Source organism: Amphiprion ocellaris, chromosome 10 (genome assembly GCF_022539595.1).
Source record: "Amphiprion ocellaris isolate individual 3 ecotype Okinawa chromosome 10, ASM2253959v1, whole genome shotgun sequence".
Classification (NCBI taxonomy): Eukaryota; Metazoa; Chordata; class Actinopteri; family Pomacentridae; genus Amphiprion; species Amphiprion ocellaris.
In genome coordinates, this window is record NC_072775.1 from 15064887 (window position 1) to 15080686 (window position 15800).

At 43.1% G+C, this 15800-nt stretch overlaps 2 protein-coding genes across 2 annotated transcripts; both read right to left on the minus strand.

The window, feature by feature from the left end:
- Positions 1–21: 21 nt before the first annotated feature.
- Positions 22–6691, minus strand: chrng (cholinergic receptor, nicotinic, gamma). The gene is made up of 12 exons (XM_023268919.3): positions 6536–6691; positions 5065–5201; positions 4946–4990; positions 4723–4847; positions 3765–3920; positions 2952–3049; positions 2629–2829; positions 2262–2376; positions 2039–2153; positions 1669–1933; positions 1445–1578; positions 22–676 (listed from the first exon to the last, which is right to left on the minus strand). Exons 1-12 carry the CDS (start codon positions 6597–6599, stop codon positions 461–463), a joined length of 1671 nt encoding a protein of 556 aa, XP_023124687.3. The 5' UTR covers positions 6600–6691; the 3' UTR covers positions 22–460.
- A 1325-nt stretch (positions 6692–8016) lies between these two features.
- On the minus strand, positions 8017–14943 carry prss56 (serine protease 56). The gene is made up of 14 exons (XM_035947543.2): positions 14633–14943; positions 12995–13153; positions 12618–12872; positions 12249–12438; positions 12039–12144; positions 11760–11916; positions 11472–11614; positions 11104–11263; positions 10752–10940; positions 10423–10614; positions 10103–10305; positions 8983–9547; positions 8754–8860; positions 8017–8661 (listed from the first exon to the last, which is right to left on the minus strand). The coding sequence occupies exons 1-14, from the start codon at positions 14730–14732 to the stop codon at positions 8488–8490; spliced, it is 2700 nt and encodes an 899-aa protein (XP_035803436.2). The 5' UTR covers positions 14733–14943; the 3' UTR covers positions 8017–8487.
- Between the last annotated feature and the right edge of the window lie 857 nt (positions 14944–15800).

Below are 15800 nucleotides of genomic sequence, written 5' to 3' on the forward strand. Positions count from 1 at the left end.
CTGGGATAGTCAATCAAGAAGTCAGATGATTACACTTTTATTGAAGAAAGCAATGATTCAGAACGTTTAGGTGTAAATTCCTTACATGTGTGATCAACACCATGTCTCAACTTCTGTCTCATGATGGCCTCAAATTTATATGAAATGAAACCGTTTACAACAAACACTTTTAACATACTTTTTTACAGCATTATATGCCACAAAACTATTGTACAACCTCAGCAGTCAGTTACAGCTCATACCAATATGCTTCCACACAACTGCACAACGGATCCTTCATCACCATGAACAAGCATTTTTGACTTTGTGATAACCCACAGACTCACAGCTGGCATCAGTGCTGAGCATACATACAGCTGTATCTTCTCCATTCTCTGTGTGTCACTGGTGACAGCTCAGACAGACGCTGTCAGATTTCCATTTGGGGTGTAAGGATGAACTCCAACAGCTTTCGTTCGGTTCACCCCAGGAAGTCGGCTCCGTTCTCAGCTACAACAGTAAGATTGTTTAAAGGAGGGAGATATTTCTTTGGATCCCCGAGGAAAGGTGACGAGGGCGGCTGGTTGAAATGTCCCATCAGGAAGATCCCAATAGTGCCGATGAAAAACACCAAAGCCATGACAATAAAGCAAACCCTGTCGATCACCCGGGCAACCAGGAACCACTCTTCATTCTCCTGAAAAATTATAGATTACAACTGGTTGTATTACATGCAACTTATTTTACTGCCTTAGAAGCCATATTTACAGATCATTTTATCAAATAAACAGTTTAAAATTTCTTCCTTATCTCCATATACAAAGCCCATAATGACCAAGCTCCCTCATATCCTAAAGGCTTTCTTGTACCACATCATCCCAGTAGAGCACTTTACTCTCTTACTTGTGGTTCCTAGAGTTTCCAAAAGTAGAATGGAAAGCAGGTCCTTCAGTTTTCAGGCTCCTCTTCTGCTGGATCAGCTTCCAGTTTGGGTTCAAAAGTCACAAACAGCTTGCCTTTTTGGTAAACTTATAGTTGGAGCTGCTTAGCTCAACCTGAACCAACGCTTAACCAAAGTTAATGACATGCTATAGTGACATACATTTATATGTCACTATAGCATGTCATTAACTTTGTGTCTTCTCTCTCATTTGGATTGTGTTTTGCTAACAGGTATCTCAGGCTCTGTAGTAGCTAATCACCAACTTTCAGAGTGTTTATTGTTCTCGTGTGTTGTTTATCTGTTTTTATCCTTCCTTTCCTTTGCCCTCACCGCAACTGGTTGCCAACACATAGCCACCCTCCTTGAGACTGGTTCTGCTGGAGGTTGCTTGAGGTAAAAGGGAGTTTTTCCTCCCAGTGTTGTTGGAGGGTTTGCTCACAAGGAATCTTTGTATTTGGATTGAATTATTGAAATGAACTGAACTGAATTATATTGAAAATGGGCAATAAAATAAAAACTTACATTCTGGAAGTCGCTCTGCTGTCGTGCAGTCTCTGCTATGTGTTTGCAGGAGGCCACACATTGCCTCAGCTCTGGAGAAGCCTTTACTAAACTGGTGCTGAGCTGTTCCGCTGTGCCGCCCTCCAACCCCTCATCTGAGGGCAAATCACATCAGATATTTATGTGGTTACAAAAGGACAGACTTTCCGGCACACTTAAACATTCAAACTCTTTCAAATACTTACGTAGCTTCTCTAAAACAGATTTCATCAACCCGTTTCTCTCTCTGAGGATGGAAAACATTAGCTCTGATCGAGCTGTTTTCATTACGTATTCCTCTGCCTTGCTAATGAGAATTATAGAGCTGCGACGTCGACAGGGGACCAGAAACACACCGTCCCTGCCTGTGGGAGGCGTTTCACTATTTTCAGCTTCTGAGATATTGCCACTGTTTGGTGTCCAGGGTTGCATCTGCATCCTCAGCAGCCGAGGCAGGACGTTCAGGAGGATCTGAGGGCGACACGGGGTTAAAGGGGAATTTTGGGCAAATAGGCTTGTGTTGACTTCCCAGCAGCTTGGAAACATCCTCAAACAAAGATCTGGATGCATGCTCACCTTTCGGACTTTGTTTGTCATTATGTGAGTGTTTGGGGTTCTCAGGGAGACGTTGAGGACGATCACACAGTTCATCACTACCATGGTGGTCACCGACATCACAAACATCAGATACCTGCAGTCAAAAGTTCATCAGTCACATCATTTTCAACACTGTTTTAGTTCAACTCTGGTTGAACAGAAATTGTGAATTTAAAACTCAGAGTCATGCATGTAAACTTACTTTCCAATAAGAGGCACTGCTTTTGAAGTTTCTGGAACCTTCTTTGCAATAAGGAAGAGGAACACAGTCTGGCCCAGAAGAGTGGCAATAGACATGGTGCACTTCTGACCACCGGCTGCAGAGGTCAAACCATTCAAACATTCAGTCAGAGTGGTGAGATTTGGGGCTTAAATAAACATATGCTGTATTAATGGCTGAACTGGGGAACATTCCCTAAGTTTATTGGAATCCTGAATAGTTAGACTATTGCTGTCTTGTCATATTCACAGGTTATAATCTATAGAAATCTAAATTACGTAGGCTCAGACAATTTCATTTGGTGAGGCAGACCACACAAGATCAAACGGTGAGATATGAGGAAAAGAACCTTTGGCAGGTAAGTAGTAGACCAGCAGGCCGAGAGAAGAGAAGAGCACACAGGGAGCGATGATGTTAATGATGTAGAAGAGGGGCTTCCTCTGAATGATGAGGAAGAAGACGACCTCCTGGTACTCCAGTTCATCTTTAGTATACTGAGTGTTGATCACCTTCTTGGCTGGCCTGTGTTTGATGACCCACTCTCCGTTCTCTGAAAAACATCAAAGCCTTTTATTCTGTTTAAACTCCAGAAGAACCTGGACTTCATGAAAGCCTAGGAATGTTTTTATGCTGTACAAGTATTGAAAATCTTTTCTTCAAATGTTGCTCTACCTGTAAAAGCCTCTGGGTCGATATCCACCCACTCCAACGTGTGGTTCTCTTCCTCTTTGAGAACCAGCTCAATCTCATTGGCGCTGTAAGTCTGGGAGCTGAACATAGAGAGAAGACAGAGTCTGTCCACATAACAACAAACATCTATTCTGCTTTACAAGACAGCATGCTGAAAAGGGACTGTGAATGAAGAAGATTGTTCTTGGCTTGGACACAGTGGATTCCATTTAAGCACAATGAAATCTGGCTTATAAACATCTTAACTGAGGACCATGAGCCATAATATCCCCAAGTCAACCCTACCCAGCTTAGAATTCAAACTGGAAGCCAACAAGGGTCTGTTGAACTTTCTGATCTTGTTTCCAATCATTATGTAAACAGTTCAATCACACATTCTCAAAATATTATCTAGTTTCTATTTCAAATCATTGTATTACATTTAAGGGCACTCTCAGGTGGAAATCAAGTTTTTATCTTGTCATAAGCAGTCAACACCAAGACAGAGCACTTCCACCTTCAAACTGCAGTGTTTTAATGACAGTCTCAAAAACACAGATTCAGACTTTCAGGGTTTCATATATAACAAATCTAAAGAACCAATCCTGTCAGCTTTCAATGTTGTCCTTTTCAGAATCAGCTTCCAGTTTGAATATGTACGGCTTAATTATTCCAGTTTTACAACTTTTACAACTAAATTCAAGCATATTTTATAGATAAATGAATAATGAATAAACCCGATGAGTCGAGACAGTTGCCAGTGTTTTGTACTTCTCACAGACAGATCGAATCTTAACAGATTTCACCTCCACTTACCGGAAAACCATAGTGCAGTTTTGCCAGTCAAAGGGAAAGTAGTTCACTGTGATGGCACAAGCACTGCGGTAAATGGCAGGAGGCAGCCAGTACACACAGCCATTAGGAGACACAAGGGCATTGCAGTAAAGTGCGACCTCAAATTGTCCATCCACACTGATGACCAGAACAAAGAAGAGAGAGACTGTTGAAGGTTTCCTATGCTCAGATTTGTAGACTCAATCTGTTGATGGTCACTGTGTTACCATAAATGAACTTTACCTTGCATCAAATGCAGCTGTTATACTCTGATTTGCTGATTTTCTATTTGTATACGACTTTCAGAAGATGTGAAATGCTGCCAAATCTGTATTACATGGATGCTCAAAATGTCACAAACAAAAATCTGTTTTTGCAGTGTGTGCGTGTGTGCTCAAAACATTTCTATTTTACTGTCTGAAGTTCACTGGCATTGTGGCTCATGATTCTCCCATCGTCAAGTTAATCTCAAACTAATCACTGCTGGTGTCTATTTGTGGAAACAGGGCATTAACACTGGACTTAGAGGAGGGGCTTTTGGAAGCACGCTGTAATGTTTACCTTTCAGTTTTGGTGATTAAAAGGATACTCATTAGAAGCCACATCAACTTAAAGCTTTACATTTGAGGTGTCAGCGCTCGTAAGTCAAATTCTGTAGTGAACAGGTCTTATATGACCGCATATTATTTTACTTATTTATTTATTGGTATGATATGGCTTAAAGAAAACAGACACAGATGCATGTTTTGCTTTAAAAGTGTGCTTCATCATCAACTTCAATGACTTCTTTCTTTGCCTCGATGCACAATTTTTGATTTCTGGTACCAAATAAATCAGACAAGAACAGAAAAGAGAGAAAGCAAACTTCACTGGCTTCCTGACTGAATCAGTACTTTGACCTACTGTCCATACATTCACATTTTAAGGTAGACACACTCACTTGTTCTCTAGTATGACGTCAGGCAGCCAGATGCTTTTGGAGGGAACACGTAGCTCAGAGGTGATGTTTCCATACCGAGTTGATCTGGGAGGCTGGTCCCATCTGAGCCTGTAGTCACACCATTGCTACATACAGAAACGCTGTGGGTTTGACTTTTGACTCAATTCACCATCACTGAGAAGCAGCTGAAAAAATGCGTCATATGAGGCGTGTACGAGGTTACCATTTCTATCCAGACGCTGGTTGTCAGGGCCTCCTCCTTTTCATTCTAAAGAGAGACAGTTTAGTGAATAATGTCAGCTCAAAGGCCTGGTACTAATCGGAAAACTGAGCTGCACTCACCAAAGAGATGAGGTTGGTGAGTGTCATCTTGATGAAGACCTGGGTGATGTCTCCGCTGTTCTCCATGGGCCGAACGTTCTTGTTGTAGCCCTTCATCAAGTCTTTGAAAAGTTCTCCTTCGAGGTTGAGTGCTGACACTGAAGACAAACCACAAAGAACAGAGCAGGGAAATATGAACAACTGAAATGGTGATTGCAAGAGGATTCATTTAAAGTGGATCACTTCATAAATTTTACTTATTAAAGGGACAATTTTGACTTTTCAAAGTGAGGTATTGCTTCTTAGTATTACCTACAGCAGATGTCAACTGACCTGCCTCTAGTTTGTGGTCACCACAAACTTTAATGTTTTAACGCTTTAGTTTGCATCCAACGTAATATAAGAGTCAAGCAAAAACACAAGCAAACCAATGTCAAAAGAGTCTGGCGGCTTTAATGGGAGCATAAAACAATGCAAAAGCTTCAGTTCCACACTTGACAGGGCTGTCTGGTGCCAGATGATAGCTATATTCTAAATGTAGCGTAAACAACTGTTTTAGCTGGGCCTTTTATTAGGTCACTTAAATTTGTTTTGTTGCTGACCCTGTCTGCAGCAGTTCATTGCTTAGTTTCCATCTTTATACTCCTGTCTGCTGCTACAAACTGGGGATGTGCCCACTGTGATCTACTGACTGTGGGTAAATACCACATAAAACCCAACTTCAAAGAAACCAAAATATCCCATTAAGTTAATTGGTATGTCATGAGGAGTACTACTCTGTGAAAACAGGTATTTCTGCACTCTGGAAGAAGCTTTATGAAGTTTGAGAAAACATCCTGAGCTTGCAGTTTAACAATGTGAACATTCATCTCTGGCAGAGTCGGTGTTGCTTTTGTTTTGTTGGTGTCTAGTATTACAATACTTTAAAATCTTTTGTGTTGAACATCAATACAAACACACAATGACCCCACAGGTAAAATAAAAACAACTAATAATGAAATCTTCTGTAGAGGTTGTCTTGTATAAAGACTGTGCAGCACAGACAGTATAAGCACAACAGGTTAAGTCTCATTTTACAGCTATGTCTGCCCTGTCAAATAATGAGTTAAAATTCTGTAGCCGAATGTGTTTTTTTGGCCAAAAAGAGCCTTTCATCAAAGATCCTGTCAAAGACGCATGTTTTGAACAGGTCAGTAAATAGTGATGTTTCATTATTCTATTTTGTTAGGATTTTTAAAAAAATGTTTAATGAATACTAGGGACTATGCCTGTAAAATCATTTTGTAAATAACTCTAGAAATTTATTTTGTTGATAACTTGGACTCAGTCAGAAATTATGTGTAAATTAGGTGCCTACTTGAAGAATGCTTTAACTTTAACTGGTTTTCAGTCTTGCAAAATCTGAAAATTAGCAACAAATTCACCTCACACTGTGCAAATCTCTTGTAACTAACAAGACACTGTATCGGGGTAGATTAGCCAGCATCCCTACCTGTGGCAGAAATCATGAACACTCTTACAAAGAGTGCCAGAGAGCAAGGAGGTCCAGAATCCATCAGTGCAGAGCTGTCTGAGACAAAGCTGCTATCACTAAACTGATCCACATGGACACTAGTAGATGGAGCTGCTGGCACTCGGCCTGTGTTCGCTTATGAATGTGTGTGTGTGTGTGTGTGTGTGTGTGTGTGTGTGTTTCTCTGCAGAGGTCAGGGCTCGGGTTGATGGGAGGGCTGAGGTTTGGAAGAGTGGTTGGTCAGGGGGGAGTTGGAGTTGATGATTGTTGGGGTTAAATCCAATAGTGTATTTCCAGTATGGCATAGTCAGCTGTCACAACACGCCAACACACACACACTTCGGGAACAAGACATCCACTTAGTTTGGGCATTGCACTCTGTGCATGGCTGCCCTCCAGTGTTACACATGCTGTATTGTAATTCAGTTCAGTGCACCTGGCTATTGTCATTTAAGTTTCACATGAACATGGAATATAACTCATGGAGTCTTTGAGGGCAAAATTTAGCACAGCGGTGATCTATAAAAAGCTAGCTAACAACTTTTCCATCAGAAGTCATGGTTAAATGTGTTATTTACAGCAAAAGGATTAGACAGAAGATTAAAAAGAGAGGGAGCCAGCAGCAACATTATGTGCCAGAGAGTTAGAAAAAGAAAAAAACAAAGCAGACGGTGGATAAGAGAACAGGTGGCAGGTCTTGTTCTTTTCCAGCACACTCTCTGTGATGACTGACCGGGATATGTGGAGGCTGCCGGCAACATTTGTGGCCTGTCATTACGTTGTGAGTGCGCTTGTATGTGAGTCACAAGAATACTTGCTCCTGCCATGATAGGAAACACTTACCCCCCCACACACATCAACACACAAGTCTGATGTGTTGCAACAGGAGTATGTCTGTGTGTTTACTCAGCTGTTACACTCATACCCCTGTAGATCCCTCTTGTAGGACTTGGCATAAAAAGTGCCACAGATTAGAAGGCAGAGATTGATTATGAAGTCTTGTTCAGCCAATCATCACTCAAACAGCGGCCGAGACTCAAAACACGATGGGCAGAGGTCTACACAAAGAAGAGGAACACTTCCTCAAGCAAATGTTGTTGATTTTGCAATATTGTGACTCATGCCAGACAACAAGAGACTCTAAAGGTCAGTGAAGTTTTGGATCCAGTTACAGTTCCTCATCCAGGAAATAAAGGGAGAAAACATGGAGGTACTAGTCATAACACAGCAGCTGTTGTGTTGATGGTAAAGCTTACCAGTAAAGGGTGGGAGGACTGAGGTTAATGTGGGGCCACAAACAGGGGTCAGTCAGCGCTGGGACCTGTCACTGTGAAAGTATGTTTGGGTGTAGAGAGAATCACAGCAGCAAAATAGTACAGGATTAGCAGCATTACTGTTAAATATCTCAAATTAAATGTTCAATTTGAGATAGCTGCATTGCATTTAACACAACATGGCATAGCAACAATAACAATTTTATTCGTAGATTTTTTTTTACAAAAATAAAAATACTTTTCTCTATACAAATAAATATTACAAGAATAAAGATAACACCAATAATATATACAGTCTGTGTGCTTCACAAGAGGCTCAACCTTTGTAAAAGACAATATGAATAATTTAGCATTTTGTACAGATTCATAAATTAGACAAGGCTGCGTCTCACATCACATAAAATAAACCTGTGATGTGAGTGGTGGTCATAACTGGATTGATACATTCATGTTTTCATTTAGAGTCAAAGTCAGGCTCTCAGATGGGGAGGACAAAACAATGCAGAAAGAGGAAAGTTTGTGAGTGTGCGCTTTCAATGCATCTCTCTGTTGGGACAGAGTTGTTTTTTTTTTTTTAGATCCATGACAGTTCACTTTAAGAGACTTTGTGCCTTCGTCTCTCATTGGAGTTCTTTAATTCCATTTCAGCCACACAAGTTAAGACTTGAGTGCCTCCAGTGCCAAAGCGATGATCCTTGGCACACTGCGGTAGAAGGATTCATTCTCCAGGCCGACGAGACTGTAGAAAGTCAAAAGTCGTCCCCCCACCACAGCTCTGACTCGAGCCTGGTAAAGCCCTCGATCGTTCTTGGAGCTCAGATCAACTAATACCTAAAGAAATGAGAACCCAAGTCAGATTTTTTGAAATGACTACATTGCAAGCACATTTACTTCAATCAGCATCTTCATTTTCAGTCATTTACCTCTTGGAAGTTCATGCGTAAATTCTTGCTTGGGATGTTTAAAACCCAGCTGTAAGAGTCTCTGACTTGGTTGACTTGCTGTGAAGTTTCTCTCACTCCAGGACAAACTACAGGGAAAAACAAAAAGGTTTCACTTGAGAAATAACATCCACCCACAAACAGATACTACATGGATTATTTTGCAAAGCTATTTAATTAAACTTTTGTCAGGACAGGGTGTGGTTCATACCTTTCCCACTAACACCAGGTGTCTGTCTCTTGCGAAGGAGGCTCCTGTATTTTCTGTGAAGATTTAAAGGCTTGCCAGCAATCTGTCTGGTCTCAGCAGTTTCTGTGTGGGCACTCTCAGTGACTGGCTGGACGACGGTTACTGACTCTTCTGAGAGTGGTAACACGGAAGATTTTACTACTTCGCTCTCAATAAATGTAAAATCCTCTGACGTGGGGCTCCAGTTTATATCAGGAGAATTGTCTCTGCTGGATGAGGTTTCACTTTGGGATTTATCTTCTGCTTCAATCCCATCTTGTGCACTCAAATTTTGCATTTCTTTTATCAAATCTGTCAGAAGTGACCAAGGCTCCTTGGGTTCTTGGGGTGAAGAGGATGGATCGGTGTGGACTGGTGCTTCGGTGGAAGAAGTAAGAACAGATGGTTTGTTGGGAGACTCCTCCTGGAGGTAGACTGTGTCCAAGTGCAAGATAGGAGGAGGAGCTCTGAAGTCCAGTTTGGAGCGCAGAGCTGAGATAACAGATCGATATTCTCTCTCCAGCTGTTGCACCGAGGATTCCTGTGTCTGCAGATCACATGTGAAAACACAGTTTCATAAATAGATTAGGCTACAATAAATCCACATGAAAACAGTGAGAAGATCTCTGTAAATGAGAGGAAACTATGCTAAAGTGGACAAAAATAAGAGCCCAACATCTGTAGTTTTTAAGAGATGAATTTTTACTGTTATGCATTATTGGTCCGATTCTTTAAGTTTTGTAAGTTACTCCATGCCTGCATTTGTTTCAGTTAAAAGCTTCTCACAGTTTTTAAGAGCCTATTGTGCCTTTCCACATCCTTTAAATGTTACAGGGCTTCAGGTTACATTTTTTACAACTAACCTAAGCTGAAAAAGTTATACATAACTTTTTTTAAAAAGTCACTATGAACAGCATGCTGTAAGACACCAATTTCTGTTAGGTGGTCTCTATTTATTCTAACAATATAGTAAGCTGCCTGATTCAGTTCCTCTCCCACAGTTACAATTATTTGAGGCTATTAGTCTACCTCTCCCAAATGTAACAATCTGCTGACCCCTCAACAAACCAAAAGCTATTTGAAAAATCATTAAACAATCTACCTGTAAGAAGAGGTTGTCCTCCTGCCTTTTTGCTGGGGAAGAGACAGCTGTGAATGTAGCAGAGGGTTGTTTATCCATATCATCAGCCATGTTTCTCAGGTATTTCTCCCAGTCATCCACCAAGGGTCCCACATCTCTGAACAAGGCTGGAGGAGCTGGAGAAGGACTCTGCTCTGCTGGCACCACAGCTCCACCTAGTTGCCCTGTAAGTAATAAAAATTATTTTACAACGCAATACATGAGCCATTGCATTTTTGTCTATACTATGTTTTTTTTGTTTGTTTAAGTACACATTTTGGAATAATCTGCCAGTCACATACCTTTAATCTGTGTGAGACCATGGCTCTGTCCAAGGTCTCTCTTCTCTCTGGTGTGAATAAAAGCTGTGCTGTAGATGTGCTCCACGAGCTGAGGCAGAGTCTGAGTGAAGAAAGTTAAGTCCACCTTGTCCCTGATGTAGTCCTCGGCCCTCTGGAGCAGGTCTAAAAGAGTCTGCAGGAACGAGCGTAACTCTAAATGACAGAGAATGAACAAAAGATCAGAAACCTCTCCAGAAAACAAACCACAAAGCAAATTCCAAAATATCTCAACAGTGAATTCAGTTTTTGCTCTACATTCATCAAGCTGGACTTTGAAGAAAAGTACTCACGACATTTCTTGAAGCGAGTAAGGCATTTGTCCTCGGCCATTCGGCTGCAAGTGCTGGCAGAGTGACCAGGAGGACAGGTCAGGGTATAGAAGCGACAGAGAGAGCTGAACTCTGACCTCTGTTCCTCTTCTGTCATTTCAGTTGTCTTCAGAAGCTCTGGACAAGTTGGCTCCCGGCTCCCAAACGACTCTAAAAAGGAGAAGCAGCGATTGTATGGGTGATTTCAGAGATGATTCAGTATTTCATTATTTTGACCCATGTTGCAAGTCAACAATGATCATTTTCAAAAGACTTTGCACAAGAAAGCTTGTAAAATAGTTTGTACAGTATTTTGCTGTTACTTTAAACTCACTCTGTATCTCAGCCTGAATCCAGTCAGAGAAAGCAGAAACCCGCGTGTACACTCCAGGTTTGCCTTTCTCTCCACAGCCGTATCCCCAGGAGGTGATGCCATAGAGCTGGAATCGACCTGAAATTCGGTCCTGGTAAATCAGGGGGCCTCCGGAATCTCCCTATAGGTGGCAGAAAATTCACGAAAGATTTAAAAAACTTGTCTGTTTTCCGAAAATGACTTACTTTCTAGGGTTTTAGGGTGTCAGAAGGTCAGCGCCTCAGATCTTTTACAGTGTGTTATGGACATGTCAGTTCAATTCCTTACTAGAGCCTGAAAGATCTGAAAACAAGAACACTAACCCTAGAAAATGATGCTGTTTTGCCCACCTGACAGGAGTCTATGCCTCCGGAGAGATAGCCAGCACAAAGCATAGTGTTGGTGACCAGTTCTTTGCCAAGGGCACTTTTACAGGTGCTTTGAGGCAGCAGCGGCAATTTGGCCTCCATCACCACATCAGCAGATGGGCCATCTGTGGAGAAAGATACACGCAGATATACACTATATTATAGGTTTACTAAAGTATTAAAGAAACATACTCATAGAAGTCTATGAGGTTGCTAAACCATTTTTAGCTGCGACATGGTGAAGGTGCATGTCATTCATCTTCCACTCACCTTCATAGAGGGACCCCCAGCCTGCCACCAGACATGGGCTACCAGTGGGGGGCTCCATACCAGAGGGGAGGCACACTGGGGTAACATGTTCAGACAGGACCACCGGGGACATCAGCTCCACCAGGGCTATATCGTTGTTATATGTCTTTGGGTTAAACTGCAGACAGATGGGAGTTTGATTCATTACTGAACCGAACAACAACTTGAGGATTCAAACGACTAGTCTGTTGTTTAACTGGTTGGGTGGTGTGATGGGTGACAGTATATTTGGATTTTTACCTTAGGATGAGGGATGATGCGGTTCACTTTAAGAACCTGCTCATCCGGGTCAGTCTTGGTGATGTCAAACTCGCCCACTACAGCTGTCCAGTAGCTCTCACTGCGGCTGCAATGGAGAAAGAAGAAACAACACATCAATCAAAACTGTTGCTTCTAAAGAAAGCTTGGTCTTAAAAAAAAAAAAAAAAACAGTGACGCATGCACTCTTACCCAGCAACACAATGTGCAGCAGTGACCACCCAGGAGCTGTCCACCAGGACCCCTCCACACATGAGGCCGCCATCAAACTGCAGATTGACCAGCCAGGGCCAGCTGCCTGGAGGTGCAGGCGAACCACCCACGATCCTGGAACGAGGCTGAGTAATGTTTGGCACCGTGGATGACCTCTGACCACACACTGCTGCTGGGACAGAGAGGCAAAAAAATAAAGAAATTAGCCAAGCTAGGTTCTTGTAGATAAACAGAATTCTGGAGCTGTAAATCAATGTCACACCTCGTCATTGACTTCACTGACAGAGAAAGCAGGCTAATCTGTTAAAATGCCTCGCTACTGTTCTGTGAAAACATGCATCCCCTCACCCTGTGCACGTGTCTGCATAGTCGGTTCCAGGTTCTGCATTGTGTTAAGCAGGCTGCACTGGAGGACACGGGCGCTGCAGCTCTCACCCATGATCCGGATGCAGCTTTCGCTGTCCAGTTCGCCAGGTGGACAGCGACGCTGATAGTAGGCACAGGCCTGACTCAGAGCCCAGCTCCGCTCAGCTTCATCTTGAAGCTTCTGGGCCTTACTGACGACATCACAGCTGGGCTCAGATAAGGCACTAGAAGGAGAGGCTGTTGGACAAGAAGGGAACATCTGAGTGTCACGGACATAATAGGAAAGCATTCGGTGTTGATTCAGCGTGACTCAAAGATGGTCAAGGATGAAACGGCAGTAGCAGTAATATTGTACTTACAGCAGGACCCTGACAGCTGTCCACAGTTCTGAAACAGACAAGGAACACAACCTCGGCAGCCGGCTTCAGCCCGACTCCTCTCAGATGATGCACGCTCAAGAGTGGACAGGGCACTAGTCATGGCAGCTTCTAGAACAACAGTGCCACGATCTGACAGAGCTGCAAAAGAACATAAACTTTAAATATATAAGAATCTAAAGCAAATAGCAGTACATACTACAGCCAGACTTATTTATCAGCAGAGCCAATATACAGAGACTGCAGTATGGAAAAGGCACATGCACGTTCAAGATAATGTCTCCATAACAGTTTGTCAGTAGTCAGTAGATATCTCAGTCTCAGCCACACTTGTTTATTTGTATCTGCCTCAAAAATCCAATGCTTGGCAAAGCTGCAGGGCAAACTAAACTAATTCAGAGGAATACATTTTTCATGATTATATCTACAGAGATTTGCTGAATTTGGACAGAATTAAGACATTTTTAAAGGGAATATTTTGGCAACAGGATCAAAGGAAGGTCATTACATGGAAGATTTGTCATTTGCTGTGGGAACATTATGTGTATGTGAGCATCAGCATGAGCTGGTGCAGCTTTCTGGTATGTGTGTGAGCAGCCCCCTTTTTCTCATGCTGCTCTTTGAGCTCATTGGCAGCATTATAGAGGGAGCCAGCTCACGCTCAGTGCGCTGGTGAGGCTTCTACAGACACACTTCAATGGAGCCGCCGACCCTGCAGCCCCCCTCTGTGCCGCACCACATCACAGGATAGGCCACTAACAACAACAATGCTGATTGAAGACTTAATTAGAAGGCCAGGGCTGAGCGGGCAGAGGCTGGTGACCAGGGACAGGCCCTAAGGGCACGGGCTGGCAGCCCTGGGGCGGCTGGGACCACAGTCCCTTGTTCTAAACACTCCAAACACACTGCCATCACCAGCCGCCTGTATGAAGGCTCTGCTATGCTCATCACCTCAACCAGAGAAGGCCAGAAGCCCCTCAGGACTGTGCTATACTGCAGGATTTGACGCGTTACTCTGCAGTAAATGAAACTAATGAAACCAGTAATAAAATTCTTATTCTGTTTATGAGACCCACTGCTGAAATTCATTGGTCTCATATGTGTTTTGGCATATCATAGCGTGTTATACTGCTACTTTGATGAGTGAACACCTGTTGATCTTCCATATAACACTTCAGCAGAAGCACTAGAAATGCAGGCAATCACCCAACTTGAATAATATGAGGACAGTGGCAAACCTCCAGATTTTTCTGTACATGTGCCCACTGTCATATAGCGCCTGAGATGTTTATGATAGTCACATTTAAGATTATGCTATTAACGTTAGTGGCAGCACCAGATGTTTTGGCTGCAAAAATAAAACTTGAAGCACTGCAGCATTATCAGTATTTGCAGGATCCTAGTTTTGACACATCTAAGAAAGCGATCATGTAGACACTACATATTTCCTGAAGTAGTTTTCATTTAGTTAACTCTGCCTCTAATGATGTCTGTAAAACTTCAAATGCTGAGATCAGATTTCCCAAAGAGTCAGTGACAGGTACTGTTAAAACCTCTCTTTACATTAACTGCCACAGCTGAGACATGATGAACAAAGGGCTGTAAGTTTGAAGAATGTACCTTTGAGTGCACTCTGGGGCATCCTGTAGACTTCTCTGCCCGTCGGGGCTCCCAGCAAGCAGTCCAGCCCCATAAGCAGCAGTGATATCAGCAGCGGCATGGTGTCAGAACATCAGACCTCCACTCCACAGTGACAACAAGCAGACAGGCAGGAGACACGCGGGACGACTGGAGGAGATGCAGAGGTGCTGGAGATGAGGCTGGTCTGCAGTGTTTCTAGGTCCTTATTGTCTGGTGGCTCTATGCAATCACTAACTGTCTCCCTCCTCCTGACTCTCTGGACTCTCTCCCACACTGTGGCGCAGGGCATCTGTCTGTAAGTTTACTTAGAGGAACAATAGATGCCTGGAGTGGTCCCTGGTATATATAGAGTCCCCAGGGGAACACCAGTCAGAGGGAGGGGAAGAGGATAGGGAAGAGAGAGGGAGAGGGAGGGAGGAGGGAGAAATGCTCCCATGGCCAATACACAAACAGATGAATTCATTAAGGCTGTGACAGCAAATCGGGTGCAACTTGCCAAGGCTGGACATTACAAAGAGGTTTGGTTCTATGAAAGGAGACTGAGGGAGGGAGAGAGAGATACAGAGATACAGGGAGGAGGGGGGGAGAGAGAAGGGGAAGGCAGAGAGGATTGGCTGGGCGACGGGGAAGGGGGTGTTGTTTGAATTAATTAATGTGAGAGGAAGAAGGGAGAAAGTTATGCAGATAAGGATATGTGCTGATGTGACACTGGAGTGCAGGAATGCGGAGTGAGCGGGACGTCAACAAGCGTCTGAACGGAAGGGTGGCAGCGTGAGCAGCAGCGAGCTGGAGACCGAGGGAGGCTGAGTGACAGAGTGTGAGAGAGCAGGAGCGAGGGAGAGGGAAGTGTCTGCCATTCTCCATGCCTCTCAAAGAGGGCATTGTCCCCGGCATCCCTCTGAGGATGCCCACATCAAAGCCGTCCCCTGGGCATCACTTGGCTGCCGCCTCCATTGATCACTTACAGTCTTTTATCCCCCCCATTAAAATATTGTCAGTTCACATCACTTTTGTCTTTCTCTGCTGAACTCTGCTTTTGTTACATAAAGATACAGTAAAAGAGTGCTTATGAACATGATGCATTCTTAAAGTCCAGAAGAAATCGTCATTTTAACATAGCATAACTTTTTGTTGGTTTAGGGCATGC